Source organism: Furipterus horrens, unplaced genomic scaffold (assembly GCF_987537825.1).
Source record: "Furipterus horrens unplaced genomic scaffold, mFurHor1.1.pri manual_scaffold_6, whole genome shotgun sequence".
Taxonomy (NCBI): Eukaryota; Metazoa; Chordata; class Mammalia; order Chiroptera; family Furipteridae; genus Furipterus; species Furipterus horrens.
Window position 1 is genome coordinate 187,192,333 of NW_028327176.1, and position 14,249 is coordinate 187,206,581.

Below are 14,249 nucleotides of genomic sequence, written 5' to 3' on the forward strand. Positions count from 1 at the left end.
AACATATTACATACAAACCACAGCAAACGTTGGCAATGGGTGATTCTGACCAGTACTTTGAGGCTATAACCCCACTTCAAACAAATGTAGAATATGGGTCCACAGGTATATAAAAAGCTATAAAGTTTCTAATCATATCAATCAGAAATTACTTATATACCTAAATTTTTTCCTTCTAAGGGGAGGAAAAAAGAAGACAGTCTAACTATGAATATGCTCAACTTCCTCAGGTATCCTTTCAAGTATTAATTCCAACTATAATAAAAGATAAAAAAGTTAACAAGTCATTGCCCTTGAGTAACAGGTTAGTTAACCATAGGAGGCATGCTTCTTCCTTTTGATAACAGGGGAATTACCAGTTGGTATCACTAAAGGTCCTGTTGACAGACTAAAGAGCATTGATCTCAACTATTCTCTAAACTTACAACGTCTGCCCTGATAAAACAACTTACCACAGTGCCGTGGTGGCGTGGTGCTCACCTGGCCTGAACGTGGCAGTCTCCTAGGACCACAAACCCATAGTCACTGTTCATTCTTTTCACAACTAAGTGACTGTGATAAAAATTAATGCTGCCTTCAATCATAATCGGGTGATAAAATACCATAATTCACAGTCACTGATGAACCCATACTAAGCAGTCAGGCCACACTTGCCCAAGGCTGGTCAGCGTGGTGAAGGGAAGGTCCCATCTTAAATTCTGGGCACACTTAATCTGCTTCAGTCTGCTGTCAAAATAACTTCCATTTGCTCTCCTTTTTAGAACCTCTGACTAAATGATATACCACTGTGTAAAATATAAATTTATATTTGTCTTATACATATTCTATGTGAAATAAAATTTGACAGTAATTATGAATAAACAGAAAGTAAATCCAAAATATTTCCAAGAACCTGAAGGGCTTCCCTTGAAGCACTTGCAACAAGTCCCCTTTCAGGCCAGCAGAGGTAGCTGTGAATTAAAACAGGGAATGTAAGCCGCTCTGAATCAGCCACTAGACGGCACCCCGGTTTTAAAAAGAAGCTAGGTTTATAGTGGAGATTTAATACAACTGAAGGCAGCAACCAACAATTATTTGACACTGGAATGGATTCTGATCTAGAACAATCATCTCAGTTATTTACTGAGTGCACAGACTTGGACCACTTCTGTTTAACATTTTCTGACTTCTCCTTAGTCGTAGAAAGGACATTTCCCAATAAGAGGCAGTAAATAGTGAAAAAAGTTCACCAATGGACTTCTCTGTGGGCAAGCTCATAGTTTTCATCAAAACTCTAAATGCAGCCCGGGCTGGTGTGGCCCAGTGGACTGAGCACCGGCTTGTGAACTGAAGGTGGCTGGTTTGATCCCCAACCAAGGCACATGCCTGGGTCGTGTAAAAGGCAACCCATTGATGTTTCTCTTGCAATTCACACTTCCCTCCCTCCCTCCCCTTCTCTCTAAAAAAGTAAAAAATAAATAAAATACTTTAAAAAAAAACCAGACAACTCTAAATGCAGAGCTGAAGTTGCTCTCCACAAGCCTCAGAGCAGGGTCATCTAATGAGGATTTGCTCAGTCTTAAAGCCTGCCGTCCCTGATAAGTCTGCTGGGTGCCTTGTCTTAGCACAGTGCCTGGCTCAGGGTAGGCCCACAAATACCTTCTGAGTGAACAAAGCAGTAAACATACTGCTTTCAAAAGCTGTCCCCTTGCCAAAGTATCAGTGGTTCATTTTTCTGTGAGATGTTTCAGCTGCAGAGATCAAACTGATAACGCCTAATGACCTGCATGCAGGGAGAGTGTATCTGCAGTCTCCCTTCTTTGTTAAAGACATTAAGAGGCACTGTAAAAGGATGCTGAGTATCCTCACATTCAGTAGTGCCAATCAGAAAAGCATATGTCCCTAGAAGTCCACATTCTACAATCTGAAATAGCACAGTCTAGCCCATAAAGCCCAAGTTTGCAAGCATATGATTTAATTTAAATAACCTAATTTTGTTGGTCTATGAAGATTTGCCTGCACAGTTACTTTAAAAATAAAGGTTAGTCAGACTAGGAGAAAAGCAACAGTTGGTTGTCTATTGGTATACTTTGAAAAATACAATGCCTATGTTTAGTTATGATTAAGCCAAATGTGAAAAACTCAGTAATGCCAGTAGCAATACTAATACCTATGACTCCAGCAATTCTCCCCTCTTCCCCCGCTGCTGAATCACTCCCAACAGCATCCATACGTGCCGTTAACGTTCCCAACTTAAAAAATAAACTCAAACTCTCTTGGCCCCAACTCCCACTTCCAACTATGACCCCACTTCTTTCCATCCCTTTACGCAAAACTGGGGACTTGCCGCAGGTACGGCCTCCAGTCTCCCCGCCACTCTCTGGTGCGTGCGCTCCACTCGGGCTCTGCCCACCGAGGGCGCCACGTGCCAACTCAGAGAGCTCTCAGTTCTCATCGCACCTCGAAAACCTAGCGTCCAAGGCACCACTCTCCTGGTTTCCCTTCTGCAGAGGCGGGGAAACCTCACTTGCTCCTTTCCTGGTTCCCCAACCTCTAACCCGCACGTGTGCCCGAGATCCTTCCTCGGACCCCTCTGCGTTCACTGCCTTAGTGAGGTCACCTGGTCCTGCAGTTGTCAGTGCTGTCTAGATACAGATGAGTCCCAAATTTGTATCTTCACCTTGCACTTCTCCCCTGAATTCCAGCCTTCTATGCCTAACTGCTGACCTGACCCGCTGCTCGGCTGTCTAACAGGTGTCTCACACGACAAGCCCTGGATGGAGCCCCTGAATTAACTCCCAACATCTGCTCCTGCCACCCTGGCCCCATGCCTTTCCCGGCTGCTCAGGCCAAAAGCCTTGGAGCCATCCTTGGCTGCACTTTTCCCCTCACCTTTTGCATCCAATGTGTAACAAATCCTTGTTGACTCTGGACCTTTGAAATGTATCCAGACCCTCTTTACATCGCCTCCCCTGCTGCCACCCGTTCCACACTACCATCATTGTCACCTGTCACAAAAAGCCTGGTCCACGGAACTCCCTACTGGTAGTTTAATAAAAAGGAAGACATTCTGAATGTATAGCTTTTTGTCCTGGAGTCTAAATTACACACACACACACACACACACACACACACACAGGCTTTTTAAGTTGTTCCCCATAATGTATAAATACATTAATAATTTAAATAATAACTTTACAATGCTTTAACTGCTTTAGAAGAATATTTATATACCTGGATGTTGAACAGCAGAGAAAGTTGTTGCAAATTCAATAATTTCACTGAACAAGTAAGTAGCTAGTGCCAATTTATATAGAATGAACATTTGCTGTGAATTAGTCATTAATTATATTTGAAGTCCCATCACCTTTAAATATGTAAATTACTTGTCATTTACTAGTAATGAGGAGTTGCCTAGTTATTGGGAAGAATTTAGTCACCTTCTCTGTCATCACTTTCTAAGACAGCGAACAAACTATACAAATTTGAGAATCAGGAAGATTTGGATGCGGAAAGCAGAATAAGCATCCCAGGTACCAATTACAGGACCGCAGTTACTTACACTGTGAACTCCCAAAGCCTTCCAGACTGCGAAGCTGATCACGCCAACCCCACACCAGGCGTACAGGGACCCCCAGCCCAGGGCTCGCAGGGCCAGGGACGACCCGCTCTCCGGCAGGGCTGCGGTGGCCATGCTCCCCTGCAGGGAAGACAGACAGGGTGGGGTGAAAGTCAGCTCTTCAGAAAGAATAAATATTTGGGGGGTGTTTGAAATTAATGTAAAAAAGAAAAGCAACATCCACAAAAATACCCCCAAAGAAACCTTTCAAATTTATATAAAACCATTCATAATTTCCATTGCTATTAATGAGAATGAACATTTTCCAAAGTTATGAACCAAATGTGTATGCCTTTTGATATGCATACTATTTGCGCACTGAAAGTTTCCTTATTGTATTGCGTCTTTAAATATTGATATTCTTCAGCCCTTACACCTACGATATGTGCCGTCCTATTTTCCCAGTTTGCTTTACTTTTAATTCCTTGTATTTTTAGTTTTTGGCTCTGGTCAAAGATGCATTCTAATGCTTTTAAGCTTATTAAAACTTCCCCGCTCCTAAAGTTACAGTCATTTATCTTTTGTTAGCTGTGCTTTTGTTTTAAAATTGTACCTTCTTTTTACCACTAACTGTTTGGTTCATCTGGTATTTATTTTGGTTTTGATGGAGACTCTGATGACTCCAGGGAGTTTCCTTCCCAGAAACCTTAACAACTGACCCACTCTATTGAGTAACCCTTCTCCTCCCAGCTTATTAGAGAAACATATAGAGAGAGAAGTTTATTTCTAAGCTATTTTTGTACAACTAATTATTTTCAGAGATTTAATTACAGAATAAAAAGTCTTAATATCCAGAAAGTATATCATACTCATTACTTTTTTCAAAAATTTCTTTGATGCTTTTGCCTATTAATTCTTCCAGAAAAATGCTAGAACATTCTGTCAAGATTTCTCCAATCCCCAAACAACTGGAGAAAATGTCCATTCGTTGGCATTTTCATGGGAACAACATCAAACTAATAAGCAAATTCATAACATCCTGTCTTCCACCTGAAAATGTATTTCCATTGACTTGTCCTTTTCTTTTTTGAATATTTTTTTCATGGTTTAAGACATTTCTTAACACAGGTATTTTTGCACATGTATTTTGCGATTGTGAATGTTACTGATTGCACACAGAAACTCTTATCTGTATCCCACATGTACCTAGCACATGCCTAGACCTGGTGGGTACTCAGTATTTGCTGGCTTACACTTTTTTTTTTAGATATGCCTTAGACCCAATGAAATTTTTAAGAAGTTTTTCTTTAGCCATTTTTTATGATAAAAACAACATACTCTCTTACTTCTTTGGCCGTGTTGCTGTAATTTCAGAGTTGCTCCCTAGAGCTCACATAAATGCCCTAAATTCTAACTGGCCTGAATTTCCCCCAGAAGCAGTACTATTACCCAAATACTACTAAACTGGAGTTGGTTTAAGTGTCTTAGCCTAACTTCTATTTTAGAAACTTAAATTAAAAATTCCTTATTTCCCTGAGGACAGAAATTATATATTATATGTGTACATATATTTTTAAGTCTACACAAACCCACATTTGACTAAATTAGGTTAAAAAGGTAACTACATATAAAAAGAACCCTAATGACAGCAATATTCCCAGTAAAATCTTAATTTTGTCAAACTTTTAGATTTTTAAAACAGTGCATGCTGTATTTGTATATCAGCCTCAGAAATTGATTGTGAGATGAAATGAGTTATTCTTAGTTATTGTCTACATACTTCCAAAAATGAACTTCTGTGGAAACAATATTTAAAACTGATCTATCTTTATTAAGTTTTTAAACGTCTAGTCACAAGCTTTTTCCTCTGGAGTGCAGGCCATATGACCTTAACAAATCCTGCTCAGAATTTTTAAAAGGAACGCTGGTTGACTTGCTGCAGAAAAAGACTGACTTGCCAAAAAAAAAAAAAAGTTGGTTTAAAAGATCTTTAGATATAAACACATATGCTAGTCACATATATGTTTAGTGAAAGCTACATTTTTCCTCACTGCCACATTATTTTTTTAATTTAAATGAAAACAAAAGCATGTGCATGTGGAAGTTGAGTTTAACAAATCACATTGTAATTATGGTATTTAATATCCCCAAGATAAAACAGAAAAATTGTTTTCTAGGTGAAAACTGTTTTTTTAACCTCGTATGCTTAAAGACATGGATGCCCTTTTCTTCCAGTAGGTCACAAGAATGAATCTATTATTCACAGATGTAGGAATGATCAAGAACAAACTCTTCAGTTTGTCAGCAAGTCAGCTGCATACCCAAGAATAAAGTTCATGCTGTCAGTTTTTGTCAGGTTAATCTTAGGATGAATTTGATGTAAATCAAACTGGTATTTAAAAAGAATGTTCAATCTAGTTATTTCCCCTGATAGGGTATTCTTACCTTAAACAACATTTTGATATATTCTTTACATTACAGAGATAGCTGACTGTTTTTTTAACACACATATATATATATTTAAAAGATTTATTTTTATAATTTTCAGAAAGCGTAGCTATAGCAGAAAGATGGTAACTTGTCTTTTTTATCTGCTCCTTATATAAATGGGTCTGGCCATACTCACAGTTACTTTGACCAGTATTAAGATGAGTAGGAGCACCAAATTATTGTAGATAAGTAAACTATTTGTATGTTTATATATTATTCTATATTTTCCTCAGTTGTTTAAACAAAATAGACATATAATGTGCACATTATTTCCACTTATAGTGCTTCACAATCATTTTATGAGACTGATGTTATACAAATGTGAAATGTACCAGTTTATTTCAAAAACCTTGATCTGTTTTAATAGATCGACCAAAGAAACTCAAGAGTAGAATTTTTTGGCCACCTCAGCTTGCACTTTCCCTTTTTGTTTATTCAAAGGACCACAAAAATGAATCCTCATTCAGCACTTACTACTGCTCTCCACTCCCAGTTTTCTAGCATGAGACTCAGCTAAGAAAAAGACATTAGAGGAAAGATTCTCATCCTCCTAAAATAACAGCAGTGTAAGTAGTCCATCCCCATCCGAAAGGTGATCATTTTAAAGTCCTTTTGGGCTGCGATTTTAATCTAGATGTATTATGATTAAGGCCTAGATTCCCAGGCTAGTGGACAGAAGTCTACTTAAATTAAAAAATTGCTAAAAAAAAATAGCATTATTTATTCCCCAGACATAATCAAAGATGGACAGAGCGCCATGGTGAGCAAGTTGCCAAATCAATCTGTGCCTTAGTTTAATGGGGACAACAGTACAGTTTAGTACCTCTGCCTCACAGGGCTGCAATGGGGGTTAAATGAATCCTAACCCTAGGAATAGCAGCTAGCACACGGTAAGCACTCAAATCTTGGCTATTATCAATGTCAAAGAAAACCTGCAGGCAGCAAGTGGCAGTATTCTTAAACTGGTGCTCATCCAGGATAAACTCTTAACTGCTCCAGAACGCCTGAACTCCTCCACAAACCACTTCACCTCTCAGTCAGAGTCTGCGTCAGTGGTAATGCTCTAGTTCAAATGTTTTCCCAGAGGGGAGGCAGAACTTTACGTAACATATCTAACCATCCAGAACAGCAGTACTAAAATTTCTGGTCTCAGGATCCATTTATACTTGGACTGCAGAGATTTCTGATTATATTGATCAATATTTAATTATCAAAATTAAAATTGTACTTCATTCACTTTAAAATATACTCATTATAGAGTAATATAAATATATTTTTATAAAAAATAATTTATAAAACAAAACGAAATTTAGTGCAAAGAAAGGCAATGTTTTGCATTTTTGTTAATCCTTTAAATGTCTGGCTTAATAAAAGACAGCTGGATTTTCATATATGCTTCTGCATTCAGTCTGTTGCGATACGTTTTTTTGGTTGAAGTAAAATCTAGACCCACACAGATCTGTGGTTGGAAATGGGTGGAGCATTTTAACAGCCTCCATTCTTTGATACTACACCACAACTTGACAAATAGCTTCTTAAAGGTTAGCTGCAGTATGGAATCTGAAGTCACAGTAATAATTTTTTTGTACTTTGTTACATTAAAACTCATTAGTTTATTTTGCACTTTGAATGAAACTTTTATCTATGCATCATGATCATTCAGAAAATATTGATTTACTAAGTTACACAGATCTTTCCATTGTTGACACCATTTATTAAATATTTAAAAAATCACTTCATTAATATCACCACCAATCCCATCAGAAACGCTTTTAAGTACTGAGCAGCTGTCAAGGCTACAAAGGTAGATACGAGTTTTCTGAAATCTAATTTTCACTTAAAAGCTCAAATTTTATCATTGGCAACATATACTGACAATCGCTTGCTTGAAGAGACAGGCCCATTTTGTTCATTTTAAAGAAAATGTCTGCCAAATACCAGTACTGATTATAGTTTTCCAGTTGTTCTTTCAAGTAAAAACAATATGCCGTGAAAAAAAGCAGCTAGTTCATCATGCAACTCAATTGCTTTTCCTCAAGAAAAACACCTTTCTTTGATATAAAGCAGAGTGTTTTACGAGTACGTCCCATTTCTTCACACAGAATATTAAAAAGGTATGTTCAAGAGTCAAGAGTTAGTAAAACACTTTTATTGCTTCAACAAGGACATTCTTATACAGTGATGGTTTTTTATTTATTTATTTTTTTACAGTGATGGTTTTTTAAAACTAAAAGCACACGGTAAGGAAGAAAACAACGACTGCTAGTACAGTTTGGGGCCCCTGCCTTGATTACACCAAGGCACCAGCAGTTTTACAGTGCCCCCACCCCCCGCCATTGCTCCGTACCATCAGTCCAAATGTCTTAGTATTGTTATGAAAAGTTTTGACTTTATAAACCCCCAAGAGGGTCTTAAGCATCCCCAGGGCTCTATGGACCACAGTTTGAAAACCATGTTAGACCATAAAGGGCATGTGTGATAATCAAATCTTAGAACCACAAAGTCGAAAGCGAATTTGTGAACACTTGTATGCACTTTTTTTTTCCTGAGAGAGAATTCCTGGTTTTCATTAGCTTCTCAAAAAAATCTGTGACCCAAAGGTTAACGTGAAAACTAAGCTTAGACATCAACCCAAACTCTACTGTTAAAGCACCACTATTAGTTAGGTTTTACTAATTTCTGCCAAAAGATATATTTCTGCTCTGAAAATATTCTGTAATATAGGTGGAAATGACTGAGGTTCATAGGAATGATTTGGGAAGTTCCATATAAGCCCCGAGTAATCAGAAGGGGACTCAGATGCACTTAAATGTGGTCTCTTGCCATTACAATATTCATAAGGCTTCAGTATGGTTATTAAAAATACAGAGAAATGGAAAAGGATTCAACTGGTTTATGATTTTTTACATAACGCTGTTCTTCTAGAGCAAAGATCAAATTATAATTATGTAGTTATTTATATGAATATTTATTTAATATCTGTCTCTCGCACCAGAGCTAGCTTCCTAAAGGGCAGATATATTTTATTTTTGTACCTCTTATAGCTAGCTATAGCGCACAGTGCCTATCACATAAGAGAGCCCAAGTTACAGGTGTTGAAGCAATAAAGTATTGTAATAGTTAAATAAACCAGGAGAGGGCAGAGACAGAACACAATATCTAAGAACAAGTGACTATGAGCAAATGTGAAGAAAATTTGCAACTACGTAAGTGCACTATACATGACCACAATAATGATTGCTCAATCTTGCTTTTGGAGTATGGATTTTCTGCCTTAAACACATTATAGGCATTCAGTCAAAATTTACTGAGCACCTACTGTGTGCCAGGCACTTTATTCTAGAGAGGGGGCTCCAGCAATGCACAAGCATGTATGATCTCTGAATTCAAGGAGCTGCCATGTTTTTCATCGATGCTGGGATGCACTTTATGACAACATTTTAACATATCTGATATAGAAATGCCTCCTGCAATCAATACTGTGTCAAGAGTTTAATTGGCATCACTTTTTCTTTCCTGGTACCTAAAATATTGGAGCCTCTTACAACTGATAGTGAATTACCTACATTTAGATCTAAAGTCATGCTGGAAATAGAAAATGTACTGGTTGAGTTTTCAAAGTCTTGCTCTGCTAAAATTTAAGAAAGCACATAATTAAGTATCTCTTTTTAAGAAGGACCACTGATTAATTTGTGCACTTCTTGAAGCTATGAGGTGTATATAGGTTTACTTATAAAAGCACTATGGAAGGCCACAGATATTTTCTTTTCTTATGCAAATTAACTGCCATTTACTTGTAAACAATAACAATGCTATGAATGGATTTCAGTGTCACAAACCTTATTGAACCATTCAGGGCTTCTCTTTTTAGCCAATGATAACGTTGTAACAAATCCAGCTAGCATTCCTGCTGCAGCAACACTACCGAGGAAAAGTCCACCTGCCAAGAGTTTTGGGGTTAGGGCATGGAGGATGGGGAGACAGATTAAGGAAAGAAAAAAAAAAAACCTGTAGTTAAAAAGATGAACATACTTAAATTTCAGGTACTATTTAAATTACATTCAGATTCCAGAAATGAGGGCAAAGCAGCTCTTGCAAACGGTAAATGAGAGAGGCTGTGAAACCTGCGTGACTTCATGACCTCTGGTTCCTGAGCTCATTCTGAGACATCATTCCCAAGTGAAGAGAATGGGCACAAGGTCCTTCACTGGGACAGCTGGACCTTGAGAATATCATGCTATGCGAAATAAGTCAGACAAAAAGCAACGAAGCATGATTTTACTCATATGTGGGATGTAAAACGGAAAGCGACAAATAAGACAAGAACTCATAGACACAGACGACAATATGGTGGTGACCAGAGGGAAGGAGAGTGGGTAGCAGTAAAGGGTAAAAGGGGGTCAAATATATGGTGACGGAAGGAGACTAGACTTCCCGTGTGAAGAGCACACAATGCAATACACAGATCATGCATGGCAGAAATCTACACGTGAAACCTACAGAGAAAAGGGGGGCACGGGAGAAACTGCAGAGGGCCCAGGGGAAATGCAGCGCCCCGAGCGGCTCGCAGAGTCAGCCTCCGCAGCACCTCCCCCACCCGGCCCAGGGACAGGGACGGTGCACCCGGCACGAGCAAGGGCCGCCAGGGCGGCGGGCCCCCCAGGGCGAAACGCAGGGGCGGACGCCGGCGAAGTTCTCCCGGGGCCGGTGAAAGCGGGAATGTCCGCTCCAGGGCTGGCAGAGTCCGGGCCGAGCTCGCCCCGGCCCCCGCAGCTCACCACACCACACCTTTAACCAGGAAAAGCCGGTCCTCGGTGGGTCCCGGAGCCTCCAGCGCGGAGGGTCGTGCCCCAGCCTCAGGGCCAGCGGGCTCCATGCTCATAACCAGGCTTCCAGCACTGCGTCCGGCGACAACTGGGCCCGGCGGGAAGCGACAGCAAGGCGGAGGAGAAAGGTTCCGCTCTCGGCTCCCCGTGTGCACCCTGAACAGCGGCCCGGCGATCGGCGGCCGTCCCCAAACCTTCTCTCTCACCCTGCGGCTGGGAGGGGAAGGCGTGGTGGCCGCGGGCGTGTCCGCCAAAGACGTCTCCCAGGCAGGATCATTCCCTGCTCCAAGGTCACGACCGATGCACTTGCACGCTGCTTGCAACGATGACCGGCCCGGACTCCGGGAGGCAGCGAGGGGTCGCAGGTTGCTCCGGGAGCCCCGGTTCCTGCTTCAGACCCTGGGGCGCATACAAGGGCTTGGCCAGCGGTTAACATCTCACGGTCCTAAGAGGCAGGCCTCACTCTTCTCCTCTGTCATTTTTCCGGGAAATTTCCTAACAGTCACTTTGGGTGCAAGTGACAGGTTCTATCCCTGGAAGAGAGCCAGCTCTTGGTAGCGCGCCTCCGTCCCCGCGGAGGGGAGCGAACGGCTGGTGCCGCTGAAGTGACGGATACAGGCCCGCGGCGAGAGCAGAGGACCGCGCCGGAGGGCGCAAGGCTGCGCGGGGGCGGCCCGCAGCCAGGCCTGCCCTCCGCCCTCTGGGGGCCGATGTGCTAACGGTGGCGGACCCTGTAAACGACCACTGAAAGGCAGGGGCTGGTAGTCATAGAAAATCTCTTCAGCCTCTCAGACAGACACATGACATTATCTTTTAAAATGAGGTGATCTGTCACTTGTTTATTATTCTGAATCAAAAACAAACGAATGAACTTGAGGATGGGGGATGGAGATATTTATGCATTTTTATTTTTTAATATATTTTATTCATTATGCTATTACAGTTGTCCCAGTTTTCCCCCTTTTGCCCCCCTCCACCCTGTACCCTTCATTCCATCTGGCACCCCCCCCCCCCGTTTAACTCACATCTATGGGTCATGCATATAAGTTCTTTGGCTTCTTCATTTTCTATACTGTTCTTAACATCCCCCTGTCTATTCTGTACCTACCACTTTGTATTTCTTAATCCCTGCACCATTTCCCCCATTCTCCCTCTTCCTCCTCCCAACTAATAACCCTCCAAAAGATCTCCATATCTGTGATTCTGTTTCTGTTCTGCTTGTTTGCCTAGGTTTTTTTTTTTAGATTCAATTGTTGATAGTTGTGAATTTATTATTTTAATGTTCATAGTTTTTATCTTCTTTTTCTTAAGTAAGTCCCTTTATCATTTCTTATAATAATGGCTTGGTGATGATGAACTCCTTTAGCTTTACCTTGTCTGGGAAACACTTTATCTGCCCTTCCATTCTAAATGATAGCTTTGCTGGATAGAGTAATCTTGGTTGTAGGTCCTTGCTTTTCATCACATTGAATACTTCTTGCCAGTCCCTTCTTGCCTGCAAAGTTTCTTTTGAGAAATCAGTTGACAGTACTATGGGAACTCCTTTGTAGGTAACTCTCTGCTTTTCTCTTGCTGCTTTTAAGATTCTCTCTTTATTTTTCACCTTTGGCATTTTAATTATGATGTGTCTTGGGGTGGTCCTCTTTGTGTCCACCTTGTTTGGGACTCTCTATGCTTCCTGGACTTACAAGTCTATTTCCTTCACGAAATTAGGGAAGGTTCCTTTAATTATTTTTTCAAATAAGTTTTCAATTTCTTGCTCTTTCTCTTCTCCTTCCGGCACCTCTGTGATTCAAATGTTGGTATGTTTGAAGTGGTCCCAGAAGCTCTTTAGCCTGTCCTTGTTTTTTGGGGTTCTTTTTCCTTCTTGCTGTCTGATTGAATGTTTTTTTCTTTCATATATTCCAACTCTTAGATTTGATTCTCAGCTTCATCCACTCCACAATCAGTTTCCTGTAAATTTTTCTATACTTCACTTAGTGTAATCTTCATTTCTGCCTTGGTGTTTTTTATGCTATTGAAATAGCCAATGAGTTCCCCAAGTATCCTAATAACCACTGTTTTGAACTCTGCATCTGATAGGTTGCTTACCTCCATTTTATTTCGTTCTTTTTCTGGAGTTTTGTTCTGTTCTTTGATTTGGGCCATATTTCTTTGTTTCCGCATTTTGGCAGCCTTCCTCTGTTTGTTTCTATGTGTTAGGTAGAGCTGCTCTGAGTCCCTCTCTTAGCAAAATGGCCTATTTTAGAATAGCGCACCCATTAGTTGGATGGGGCAGAGCCCTAGGTAATCGTCAGGTTGGGGCAACCCATGTGAACCAGGTTGATGGAGTCTCAGATAGGGTGTCACCACTCTGTGACTCTGTGTGGGAGAGCTCAGAGAAGGGACTATGGCCACTGCCTGGCCTCTGGAGTTTTCTTGGGGAGAAAGTTGTCCCCAGCACTTGTCCTGATGCCAGACAGTTCAGTTGCTCCCCATATGCCACTGGTGCCCTTCCAGCTGCTGCCCTGGTGCTAGAGCCCAGAGGGAGTGAGTTTGTATAAATCCTAAGTCCATTGCAAGCCCTTGAAGAGGAGATGCCTGAGAATCCTGCAGATTCTACCACTGCCCCAACCCCACTGGTATTTCTTTTAATTTAATCTTTATTGCATTTTTTTCCATTACCATTTGTCCCCTTATACCCTCCCCTCAGCAATCACCACTCTGTTATCTGTGTCCATGAGTCTTTTTTCTTTTTTGTTCAATCCCTCCACCCTCAGCCTCCCCACCGCCACTAGCTGTCATCTGCTCTCTATCTATGAGTCTCTGTTTTGCTTGTTAGTTCAGTTTGTTCATTAGATTCCACATATGTGTAAAATCATATGGTAGTTGTCTTTCTCTGACTTACTTCACTCAGCATAATGTTCTCCAGGTCTATTCATACTGTTGCAAAGGGTAAAATTTTCTTCCTTTTTACGGCCAAGAATTCCATTGTGTAAATGCCCCATAATTGTATTATCCACTCATCTATTAATGTACACTTGGGCTGCTTCCATATCCTGGCGATTGTAAATAACACTGCAATGAACAAAGGGATACTTACGTTCTTTTGATTAGTGTTTTGGGTTCCTTTGGATATATTCCCAGAAGTGGGATCACTGGGTCAAAAGGCAGATCCATTTTTAATTTTTTGAGGTATCTCCATACTGCTTTTTACAGTGGCAGCACTGATCTGCATTCCCACCAAGAGTGCAAAAGTGTTCCCCTTTCTCTACACCCTCACCAGCACTTGTCATTTGTTGACTTATTGATGATAGCCATTCTGACAGATGTGAAATGGTATCTCATTGTGGTTTTAATTTGCATCTCTCTGATGATTAGTGATGTTGAGCATCTTTTCATTTGTCTATTGGCCG

At 40.7% G+C, this 14,249-nt stretch overlaps 1 protein-coding gene across 1 annotated transcript in view; it reads right to left on the reverse strand.

The window, feature by feature from the left end:
* TMEM242 (transmembrane protein 242) overlaps nt 1-11,222 on the reverse strand; it is a 29,471-nt gene extending 18,249 nt beyond the window's left edge. Inside the window, exons 1-3 of the mRNA XM_090280704.1 lie at nt 10,817-11,222; nt 9,868-9,968; nt 3,542-3,679 (exon numbers count right to left, since the gene is read on the reverse strand). Of these exons, the coding sequence (XP_090136830.1) occupies nt 3,542-3,679; nt 9,868-9,968; nt 10,817-10,910 (333 nt within the window). The 5' untranslated portion in view covers nt 10,911-11,222. The remainder of the gene's footprint in view (nt 1-3,541; nt 3,680-9,867; nt 9,969-10,816) is intronic.
* Between the last annotated feature and the right edge of the window lie 3,027 nt (nt 11,223-14,249).